Consider the following 12210-nt stretch of genomic DNA (forward strand, 5'->3'; position numbering starts at 1 on the left):
CTGCATTTCGTCACTGATAACAGTCGTCGGCACAAAGGTTTTAGTGCACAATATCAAGGTAAAGATTGTTTCTGATGCTATTGTAATGGTCTGCTGGGACTGTACCCTGGATAGTCCCGTCCAGAGGGTCAGGAGTTGCATGTTTCTATTGCTGCTGTGAGGACGTTTATTTCTGAGGCACTTCCTGTATCTTTTGAGCAAATATTACTCTTCGTGTCTGTCATGGCTGTGAGTCGATAAGCAACTGATGCCCTGAGTGCTGTTATATGCGAAGAAAGTTCCTGGATCGCAAAGAATCTTTCACTGCCGTCTTTATTTTAATCAGCAGGTAATTATTTCCACATTAAAGGAGCTAATTTGATTTTCTCACCTTTACTAAATAAGAATGACCTGTCAGGTTGTATCAAAACAAGGTCGATGGTGATGCAAAGGTTTCTTAATAATAATTAATATATGGTTTCAGGAGGTTATGGAACCAATTTTCACAGGTAGTACGTAAGCGACGAACCTCTGAACTGCTGCTAAATGTGGAAAACCATCATAAAGAAGAATCTTAACGCACAGATTTCCATTGACGTGTTCCAGGATTGCAGATTAAATGTTGCATGCGAGATTGTAATTGATTAGCTGTAATTCTTTAATGAGAGCCCCTGACCACCATTTCTCACTGCTGCTTCCGTAGCGTCGGCATCAGCTGCCCAAAGGCCCTCTGTCTCCATGCCTGTCCTTTTCCACTTTTTTACTACTTGTCACATTATTAGCTGAAGCACCGACTAAGGACTCGCCCGGCAGGGGGCTGGCCCAGGCGCTTACGTACCCAAGCACGCTTCTTATACCCCTACAGACTCCTGGATCTGGGAAATATGTCCTCACTGCATGAAGAAAATGAAATTCAGTCATGTAGGGAGGGGGCTGTTTGTCAAACATGAGTCGAGACACTTTCTCTTGAAAGCAAATGACAAACCTCAGAGGTGAGAGATTCGCTTACCTCCAATATCTGACATCAGACTTCTCAGGATGTACATATGTAGATAATAGTTTTTCTGAGTATGCAGGGGAGGTTTGGCCATGAGCTTAACCCAGCAGGGCTGAGCACACACCTGAGCTGCGCGTCGGCGCTGACCCGGGCCCGCCTGCCCTGTCACACGGCAGCGTCGCGCTGTTGCTGATGTCTTTGTGGGTCACGGTATGAGGGGGCCTAAAGCCCCTTCTTGTGCCCTCACTGGTGGTAGCGCACAGCTCAGTCCTGCTCGGATGTTCTTGGCCTACAGCGCGAGGCGGCGGCGGAGTCAACAGATATTGGTCGTCTCGCAGCTGTTTTTGCGGAAGGCTTGATTGCTTTTCTTTATTTTTTCTTCCCTCCTAAAAATAGTGAAACGGTCTGGAGATTTCAAATCAAGAGGGGTCAAACTATTGCCTGGCAAGGACAACACAAATAAATTTTCTATAAGTAAGTCTACCTTTTCTTTGGGGTTTTTATAAGCAATGGGATTTTACTTAAAAGTTGCATTAGGCAGACTTGGTCCTTTCTCAATGCCAGTACCGATTTTTCTAGCTATCAGTGTCCAATCGACTTTTGACTGTTTCATCTGTGTCTCCTAGTTGGAGACTTCCACTTTGTCAATTATTAACGCTCTGACCCACGGAGCCGTAAACGTGCGTCAGCTGTGCATAATAAAGCACACAGTGTACAACCCTTACAGGCAAGCGCACACTAGTACGTGATCAAAAATGCATCGACTTCGTGAACGACAGCCTACTGCTTCTTGGTATCACTTTAAAAAAAGGATTCTAGCGAAAAGACCCAAAGTTAAAAATTGAATCGTGAATCCCATTTGGCTCGGGAGCACCATCTGTTTTATTAAAGATGCAGTGTGTGCATTAAATAATCTGAACAACTTTCACATCCTATTACCTATTAGCCCATATATGATGCTTCTCATGACCGTTGCTGATAAGCAGCCTAAACAAAACAATTGAACCTTCAAATCACGTTTTTATGCCAGAATAATGACTATTGATTAACGCACCTATAGCTTTGTTTATAAACTTGAGGCCAGAAGACATGTCTCTAATTGCCCCTTATTACATAGGGGTCAACACTATATTGTTTAAGGATGTCCAAGTGTGCCTTTAATGGCCTGATGGCGGGGGGTTGCGCTTTGCCATTTGGGTCTGGGTACAACCTCGGGCTTCAGAGTCAGTGTTGACTGATTGCTATCATTGCCATCGATTCCTAGTTTCCACCAATAGAAGTGCATGCTTGCCTGGCTGCTATTGTAAAAATCTATTGAGCACAACGATTCATTGCAAGGCAGCAGTGTAGTACTTCAGATACTTAATTACAACAGGATAGAGTTTTTATGACCCTCTATTTCACGGCGGCTGCCTCATGCATTCTGAAAGATGAGTTATGAATTATGAGCTCTGGACTCAACAAGCTCTTGTTTAGTGCCCCAGTACGCCAGCAAACACCTCTGTGTAAATCAGGGGTGCTTAATTTATCAACTCCAGATCTGCTCTGATTATAAAATTGGCTTTTGGTCAATCTGTGGTAAATGGGTCCAGCCCTTCACTGTTCTGATCGAGTTTAGACTCCAAGGGGGCAGGACATGGGCAGGCGTGACACTTAATGGTGTTGCTAATCAGAGGTTTGCGTTGTAACCTCTAAAAACTGACTCGAGTGTCAAACAATGGCTCAAGTTCAAAACATGGGTCAAAAAATGCCGATCTCACTTCGAGATCGGCATTTCAGAAGGAGTCAAATGGATACTTCCATTTCAAATTAGCCTTGTGTACATGCTGAAGCGGAATATCCACGAGTCCCCAGCGGTGGAGGTCGTGCCCATGGAATGTCTGTAAGAATTGGAGTTGGAGAACACGGAGGATCGGAGAAAACCTGAAAAAAAATTAAATAATGTGAGCAAATTGGCAACATGTAGAAAGCGCAGTTACCTGAATAAAATTCATTGTATTCTCAGAAGGACTCATTAAAGATACATTCCTCAGACTCACTGGCTCCACGGGTGGTGTGCTGTGGGTGGGTATCAGTCCACCGCGCCTGTCTTCACACTGCTGCTCAGCGACTGGCGGGCAGTAATGGGGCGCGGCGGGCGTCATGGTTGCAGGTCGCCTGACGGGCATGTTCGTGTTTTTCGCCCCTGCAGTGAGCGAGGGAGGCGTGAAACAAGTGTCCAACCACTGCTCAGACCCTGGGGACCCAGAGAACGGAAGACGCATAGGCTCCGATTTCAGGTAAGCCCAGTTTGTGTGTGTGTGTGTGTGTGTGTGTGTGTGTGTGTGTTTGTGTGTGTTTGTCTTAACAGACTGTATCCAGCAGCCATGCATGCCTTTGGGTATGTGTGTGTGTGTGTGTGTGGGTGTGTGTGTGTGTGTGTGTGTGTGTGTGAGATCGTCCTCATGGACTGTATCTAGCAGCCATGGTTTCCATCACAACAATATCCCAGATTCTATTCTTCCACCGTTATCTGCTGTGACATGAGGCATCAGACCCTGTGCTGTTTAACGTGCCGTCTGACGTGCGCGATAGCAGAGGAGATGTTGCTCATTGATTCTCTTGGCCTGCTTGGTTTTTTGTTATCACTTTTGAAATGGCGGGTAAAACAACCCCCTCCCCCCGGAAGCATCGGAGCCACCGTGGGTTTCACCTGTGATGGAGGCCACGTGCTGCAGGGGCCCAAGAGCATCACCTGCCAAAGAGTGGCGGAGGTGTTCGCCGCCTGGAGTGACCACAGGCCCGTGTGCAAAGGTGAGCGCCTTTCCTTCAGCCCGGCCCGGCCCGGCCCGCCCCGCCCCGCCCTTACCATCAGTAAAACCTGCTCCCTAATCGGAGCCAATCCCACTCAGCCCACGAGAACGCGAGGCGCCGGCCGCCAGTGAGGCAGCCAGGCGTGCCGAGTTTTGTTTATTGCCTTTAAGTTTTTTCCGTTGTTGTGGGACTGTCTGGTCCACTTACCACGCTTGTAGAATGTGTCTGATTGGCGCAACGACACAACTCAGGGACAGTTACACGTCCCCGGGAATCTCAGCAGTGAATCTTGAATAAATCTCAGCAGTGTGCGCCATGAGCAACACTCGCGTCGGGTGCCAGGCAGTAAAATGAAGTGATAGTGAAGGGATAGGCCCTGAGGTTTAAGAACGGAAACCCGTTTCAGCGATGCATCTTGTGTTTTAAACATAAAGATCATCTCTGCTTCAGAGGAATCCTCAAAGCAGGTGCATTAGACAGTCCTGCATGTTCACATGCGAGTCAGTCACTTTCCTCTAGTGAACTAGATAATAGGGTCCTGTATACTCAGGAGTTAAAAGAGTGTTGTGAATGGAGCTGTATGTCATTACGCTTCCAGTGTGTGCACGCGCGTGCAGTCTGTTCCCTCCAGTGGATCCGTGCTGTATTTAGTGTTGATAAAGTCTGTGATGTCTTCCAGCCAAAACATGTGGCTCCAACCTCTACGGTCCATCGGGCACGTTCACGTCACCTAATTTTCCCATCCAGTATGAGAGTAACTCGCAGTGTGTTTGGATCATCACAGCCAGTAACCCTAATAAGGTACAGTAAGCTCTGTCTGCATTCTCTCTGGCACACACACACACACTCAAGGATACTGACTCTTCATTGATATATGATGTGCCAACCCTGTGAGTAATTATGCTTATACCCGCGAACCTAATTGGTTCCTTGCTTTTCTCTTGTGCACGCGAGGACACGAGGTGGATTGATAATGGGCGGTTTGTAATATAGTGGCAGGTTCATGGGTCATTTTGCCTGGTAGCTTCTTGAGTCAGAGAGATGGATGATAGTACAACATCCTCCATAAGAGCACAGTATTGTAATGGGCTGAATTTAGCGCATGCCGACCTGCAATCGGGGACGGACGCTCGTGGCACCGGCCTTGGTCGGACTCCTGCGGGCCAGCCGTGCGTCGCTGACACGCACGGCCATGTCAGCTGAAAACACGCTGGCGGACTTTATAGCATGGACGGGAGCAGCACTGTGCCGAGTTCCTGTTTTCACAGCTTGACATGGATCGGTCAATGCGGCACAGAGTAAATGGAAAAATCCAAAATCCATTCGTGACTGTGATGAATATACATTCATATCCGTCGTAGCACTTTTTATAGTAGCCTGGTGAGCGATCGTCATTTGCTGCGTGTACGTCCGTGTGATTCGCTGGGTCTGTGACTTTGAGAGATATATGCTGTTATTTAGATGTCAGAGATATGAACTCCAAAGAACTCCTCAACGCCTCCAAGTTCCTTTCACTGTGTGTTTGCAGGATCGAAGACTGATTTGATGAGATATTTTAACTTGCCTGAACCTGCATTTAAAAGTGTCCTCGCAGTATCCCAGGAGCAGAAAGCGTGCAGCTTGAGTCAAAATCTTGAACTTGATCCTACAGTATAATCCAGGATGGTCAAGTGTGACGTTCCCTTCAGATAAACACCATTATATGTGTCACTTCGCTTCCTTTGTTTAACACTTTCTCTACGACCGTTATCACATTGTACACTAAAGTTCGGAATTACTGCATGGACCTGCATGACCGAGATCAAATATCAGAAATATTTTCCCCAAACGGTGTCGCGCCATGCCATTAGATGTTTGCAAATGGCTGAATTATATATTCAATCGCTGCTAAATCTCAGCCCTCCTGGTGCTGTGAGATGCAAATGGGCTCTAAAAGACACAGTCTTATTGGCTCATTTATCTTCGCCAGATGGAATTGTGGAGTTTAAGTTTTATTGCAGTTCTCTCACTCTCATAATAACAGAGCCACAGGCAGCCCTTCTGCATTATCGCAGTTAGGTGCTAGCGGAGAGATATATGCAGAGAGAGAGATATGGACGTAGAGCTCAGCAAACGCGCATGTCTCATGCTCGGTTTATCAGGGCACTCTTTTTGCATCCTCTACAAGCAAATGTTGCGTGTGGCTCTCGGTTCAGGCCCCGCTGCTCGTGACGTGGCCTGCGCAAACACGGCAGAAGTCAAGTATGTGAAGTGCGCGCCCGCCGACATACATGCAAGATGCGGCAGTCATTTAAACGTGGAACGAGCGGCACGCGTTGTTCCGCTGACGTGGGGGCACTGAGCGAGGAATGGAGCCTCATCTAAAGTTTGTCTTTATTTGACCCATAATTATATTTTCCGCTAATCATAAATTAATCTATCGTTGGAATTTTCAGTGGTAACCAAACCATGGGATGTATGGTGGGTCCACTGAGAGTGGAAATGAAGGCTAATTTACTGATAACATATTCCACAGCAAATTACTATTACTTAGCAAGTGGACACACTGTATTATTGAATGGATATATCATTTTTATGTGAGAATTATGGCCTTTACCAAGCATAATTACAAACATTGAGCCAGACCATATAAGAAATCCTTCCGTGTCAGTCAATCTTAACGAGAAATCATCGCTTTTACATGTAGCCTGTTTGATGGGGTTGTCTCTCCCTCATTTCAGGTGATCCAAATCAACTTTGAGGAGTTTGACTTGGAGCTCGGATACGACACACTAACTATAGGGGACGGTGGAGAAGTCGGCGACTCCAGGACTATAATCCAAGTGTAAGCTCTTTGCCGACCATTAGCTAAATTTCCTGGTTAATGAGCAGGGCTTCCGTCGCTACTGCTAACCCTCCCTTCTGCTCCTGGTAACACTTTTTAACATGCCTGAAAACGAAACCCAGGCCCAAGCGAGCTGTCCCACCCCTATACCACAATCTAATAGGGCATCTCAGCCCTGGTTTCGTGACCAGACACACTTTAGCAGTAGCTGGCACATTCTGGTTTATTTGCCTGGCGCTCTGCCAAGCCCGGGTACTTTTAGCGCTGGCTCCACATACCTGAAGGTCAAGACGTCCTTCCTCCGGCCACAACCACTGAAAATAATTGACCACTTCTAGCTGTCCCGCTAATGCCAGCGTGAAAGTGGCTGCCGTCTCCAACGTTATCAGTAGTGAGGTGGCCCAGTAAGGCGCTGTCCCTTCACTGTGAGGACAACCTGAGGTGAGATTGGCAACTATCACCGTTCAGTTAATTCCCTCTGGTGTTTTGCACTGGTTACTCTTGTGTGTTTCTTATCGCTTTGCGTATTTCTAAGGTCAAATGGATTTTATTTGTTTGAAGTAAGTCTGATTGTATTGTGTGTGTTCATTATTTAGTCATTTTATTCTATTGTACTACACTGCTCTGGCCTAATTCCACTATATGCAGTAATTCCATGACCTGCCCTTGTGTGCAGAACTTTTGCTTTTTGCATCGTCTCAATCGCTCGTACTGCGCAGCTGTGTAAACACAGGTTGTGTCTCGTTTGTGGCTCCGAAGCTTTAGGAGTGTGTCACTCGGTCCTTGTAGGTTGACATGACAGGTACATTTTTCTTGATTTGACTCCTTGGATTGAGCTGTCTGTCTCTCGCTGTCTGGCCGCAGGTTGACGGGCAGTTTCGTGCCTGACCTCATCGTCAGTATGACCCATCAGATGTGGCTCCATCTACAGTCAGATGAAAGTGTGGGCTCCATTGGCTTCAAGATCAACTACAAAGGTTGGCACTGCCCCCCACCCAGGCCCCGCCCCCACAACTCTCTTCCTCCGTCTTATGTCGGAGTGACACCCATCTGATGCCCCCTGACTAAATTTGACGAGCCTCTGACAAACTTTATACACCCCTCCCCCCCACTTTTTCCAACAGAAATCGATAAGGAGAGTTGCGGCGATCCCGGCATCCCTTTGTATGGATTACGGGAGGGCGGAGGTTTTTCCAACGGGGACGTGTTGCGGTTTGAGTGCCAATTTGGGTTCGAGCTAATCGGAGAGAGAACGATTTCCTGTCAGAATAACAACCAGTGGTCGGCTAACATCCCTATCTGTGTGTGTGAGTACCCGCCACGTCGTGTGTGTGTGTGAGTACCCGCCACGTCGTGTGTGTGTGTGAGTACCCGTCACGCCGTGTGTGTGTGTGAGTACCCGTCACGCCGTGTGTGTGTGTGTGAGTACCCGTCACGCCGTGTGTGTGTGTGTGAGTACCCGTCACGCCGTGTGTGTGTGTGTGAGTACCCGTCACGCCGTGTGTGTGTGTGTGAGTACCCGTCACGCCGTGTGTGTGTGTGTGAGTACCCGTCACGCCGTGTGTGTGTGTGTGAGTACCCGTCACGCCGTGTGTGTGTGTGTGAGTACCCGTCACGCCGTGTGTGTGTGTGTGAGTACCCGTCACGCCGTGTGTGTGTGTGAGTACCCGTCACGCCGTGTGTGTGTGTGTGAGTACCCGTCACGCCGTGTGTGTGTGTGTGAGTACCCGTCACGCCGTGTGTGTGTGTGTGAGTACCCGTCACGCCGTGTGTGTGTGTGTGTGAGTACCCGTCACGCCGTGTGTGTGGGTGAGTACCCGTCACGCCGTGTGTGTGTGTGTGTGAGTACCCGTCACGCCGTGTGTGTGTGTGTGTGAGTACCCGTCACGCCGTGTGTGTGTGTGTGTGTGTGTGAGTACCCGTCACGCCGTGTGTGTGTGTGTGTGTGTGTGAGTACCCGTCACGCCGTGTGTGTGAGTACCCGTCACGCCGTGTGTGTGTGTGTGTGTGTGAGTACCCGTCACGCCGTGTGTGTATGTGTGTGTGAGTACCCGTCACGCCGTGTGTGTGAGTACCCGTCACGCCGTGTGTGTGTGTGTGTGTGTGAGTACCCGTCACGCCGTGTGTGTGTGTGAGTGTGTGTGTGAGTACCCGTCACTCCGTGTGTGTGTGTGAGTACCCGTCACGCCGTGTGTGTGTGTGAGTACCCGTCACGCCGTGTGTGTGTGAGTACCCGTCACGCCGTGTGTGTGTGAGTACCCGTCACGCCGTGTGTGTGTGAGTACCCGTCACGTCGTGTGTGTGTGTGTGAGTACCCGTCACGTCGTGTGTGTGTGTGTGTGTGTGAGTACCCGTCACGTCGTGTGTGTGTGTGAGTACCCGTCACGTCGTGTGTGTGTGTGAGTGCCCGCCACGTCGTCTGTGTGTGTGTGAGTGCCCGCCACGTCGTCTGTGTGTGTGTGAGTGCCCGCCACGTCGTCTGTGTGTGTGTGAGTGCCCGCCACGTCGTCTGTGTGTGTGAGTAGCCGTCACGTCGTATGCTACCTTGATCCTTTTATGCCTTTCAAGCACGTTATGGGCCACAGAGGCATCAAGGTGGTAAATTGCATCGGTGGGCTGAAGAGCTTGGTAATATAAACAATAGAATCATTTTAGAGAAGTGTGCGTATAGCAAATAAGACCCATTACCCCTCGTATGTGGAAGGTTAGCCAGCCATTTTTTACATCCGAGTGGCGACGATCCTGCGAATTCTGTGCAGTGGTTCTGACTTCGTGACTACGAGAGGTTATTTAGGGAGGGTTGGCTAATTGAAAGCTTGCCTTGTTGGGTAAACAACTCTATTAATGCACAGCCAAATCTGGCTGCTAGCCCCAAGGGTATTGCGGGAGACTAGGCGTGAGATAAGAAGACTTCCTCAGGGAGCCGCATTATACCGAGAGGACACGGGGCAGAGCCCAGCAGTTCCAGGGTCTGCACCGCATGCTCTAATGAATAATAGCGTTTTTGACTAAATGAGAGGATGCAATAGAGATCACTACCCTCTAAAGCCCAAACCGAGTGATGTTCAGAGATCGCACAAGGCAGTCAGGAGGGATAATGACTAGAAATCAGAGGACTGCAGATGCTCTCCTTCAGTTCATTAGGAACATTCCATTGTAAAAACAATTTCCTTTTGGTTTGGTGGGGGCTGGTGGGTTAAACCGCTAACAGCAGCTGTAGACTGTGCTATCTGCTAATCATTATTATAAGATTGTCCTTTATGCCACCGATATCATTGCATTATGCAAAAAAGCACGATAAAAAATGACATTTTTGTTGTGCGATTTGAGCATCCTGAACAAACACAAATGTTGTAAGTGAGTTTTTTGGGGTTTTTAAAGAATTTTTGATGGCGTTTTGCAGCATTTATCTGATCCAGTAATCCTGAATCATTTTTGGTCTAAACAGTGCAAGCCACCATTCGATATTTTGTACTGTAAAGCCTATCGCAGTGGTAAAGTCAACATGGGTACAAGTGCCGTCAGGAGTAGAGACGACCATCGTAGCCATCGGGGTCGCGACTTGCCTTCGTTGGGCTTCACAGCTGACCTGCCTCTCCGTTTCCCGCCAGTCCCCTGCCTGTCCAACTTCACCGCTGCCTCGGGCACTGTCTTGTCCCCGGACTACCCGGAGGGTTACGGCAACAACCTCAACTGCGTGTGGCTGATCATCGCTGAGGCAGGCAGCCGCATCCAACTGGCCTTTAACGACTTCGACCTGGAGCCGCCCTATGACTTCCTGACGGTGCGGGATGGGGAGCAGGCTGGCTCCGGTGCCACGCTGCTGGGCCGCTTCACGGGAGCTGAGGTGCCCTCACACCTCACCAGCAACTCCAACGTCCTGCAGCTGGAGTTCCAGGCCGACCACTCCATGTCTGGCCGAGGCTTCAACATCTCCTACAGCAGTGAGTGGCACTCTTTCCTTGGCCGCTCATCCCCGTAGCGAAGATAATCCTAACCCTAACCATAATCTGAACCCATAACCCTACACTTAACCTTAACCATTGAGGAACTGACTCATTAAGACTCATATTTTTCCATTAAGGAACTGCTCTCAGATTTTCTGACAGTGTAGCAGAAATATCTGCTGTTAAATGACAGAACAGTACTGTTTAGTAATAGTAATAATTTAGTAATAATATGTTTTTAGAAAAATGTGTCATCATTTGATGAGATTATGTGCTACTGTGTGGTGAGCATGAACCTGGACTTAAACCCACAGGCATGCTGGCCGGTCCCCATTGGTTTTGAAGTCACTATTAGCCATGTTAGCATCTTAGCCTTTTTAGGCATTCCTTTAATGTATCTGTTTGACATTATAATTATTAAGAGTTCTCTGACATCTAAGGCCTAGTTGGTAAAAGATGGGCTTTGTGTGTGAAATGGAAGAAGAAGAAGAATAAGACAGCATTCCTAAAGTTTGTTAGACTTGGCTTTATCCATTAGGGAAATGAACTGTTTTTATTTTTATTGAGAAACACTCAGTGGCACCTGCAGTAGGACACATTGGTATGATGAGCTCCCTAAGCCATTTGTCTTTTGGTTTTAAACTACATAATCTTATTTACATCATTGCATTTACAGCCAAATATTACTATAATATAAAATAAGATAATATATTAGTTCTTCTGGTTCTAACCCCATATATCCAACTGCCTCCTATCTCATTATGCATCTCCCACTCCTAGCTAGGCTTTTTGTGCGTGTGTGTGTGTGTGTGTGTGTGTGTGTGTGTGTGTGTGTGTGTGTGTGTGCGCGTGTGTGTAAAAACTGACTGCAGTCTAGCGCCCAAGGTTTGCATGTGTGGCTGATGGTGGATCTCTGAAATGCGTTTCTCTGGAAACCTTGTGCACTTCACTATGTGTATAAACAAAGGGGGGGGGGGGGGGGGTTATGGTGGTTTCAGTTAAGTATGAAAATTCTAGTTTAAATACCACCATCTGTTCTAAACTCTAATTCTTCTTATTTACAATACAACTCTGCACATCCCAAGGCCTGTAAAAACTTAATCACTTATTACAGCTACTTCGATTAAAACACATTTGCAGTGAGGATGAAGACTTCCACCAGAAAAGTATGGAAGTGTGTGAATATCTTCATGACTGTGGGTTTCCTGAGGAGGTCGTAGATGACGCCTTTGCTCGTGTTGTCTGTTCAGAGAGTGGACGCGCTGAACTATAAACAATCCACTGTTAAGACTACAAGAATTCCCTTGGTGCTGACTTACCATCCTACAAATAAAACAGTGGCTAATATTATACTTCCACACTTCAGAGTCCTCCAGGACGATGCAGAGACCACATCGCTTTTTAAGGATCCTCCACTAATCTCCTACAGATGAGACAACAACATCAGGAACTTTTTGTCATGAGTGGGATAAATCACTGGTTGAATAATTGTTGCGGTACAGTAGTCTGCAATCAGTCTAGATGTGCTCCAGGTAAATGTATCCACACAGACATTAGAAGAACTATCATAAAAGATCAGTTGTTTTCTTCCATTCCTCCTGGGTGCATCACTGCGGGAGTTGGCTATTATATTTCTTGTAAAAGTTGTAATCGGCTTTACACTGGAGAAA

General features: G+C 47.6%; 1 protein-coding gene across 4 annotated transcripts in view; it reads left to right on the top strand.

The window, feature by feature from the left end:
* Positions 1-12210, top strand: part of csmd3a (CUB and Sushi multiple domains 3a) — a 149349-nt gene that overhangs the window by 44158 nt on the left and 92981 nt on the right. For all 4 annotated transcript variants that reach the window (XR_014125183.1, XM_081720292.1, XM_035526376.2 and 1 more), the window contains exons 6-14: positions 1-58; positions 1373-1450; positions 3168-3255; positions 3645-3769; positions 4449-4570; positions 6490-6593; positions 7458-7570; positions 7718-7900; positions 10205-10537. The exon at positions 1-58 is cut by the window's left edge and continues 55 nt beyond it. Coding sequence is in view for 3 of the 4 variants with exons in the window: in XM_081720292.1 (XP_081576418.1) it covers positions 1-58; positions 1373-1450; positions 3168-3255; positions 3645-3769; positions 4449-4570; positions 6490-6593; positions 7458-7570; positions 7718-7900; positions 10205-10537 (1204 nt within the window). In the remaining variant the exon portion in view is untranslated. The remainder of the gene's footprint in view (positions 59-1372; positions 1451-3167; positions 3256-3644; positions 3770-4448; positions 4571-6489; positions 6594-7457; positions 7571-7717; positions 7901-10204; positions 10538-12210) is intronic.

Source organism: Electrophorus electricus, chromosome 1 (genome assembly GCF_041902795.1).
Source record: "Electrophorus electricus isolate QZ-2024a chromosome 1, ASM4190279v1, whole genome shotgun sequence".
Classification (NCBI taxonomy): Eukaryota; Metazoa; Chordata; class Actinopteri; order Gymnotiformes; family Gymnotidae; genus Electrophorus; species Electrophorus electricus.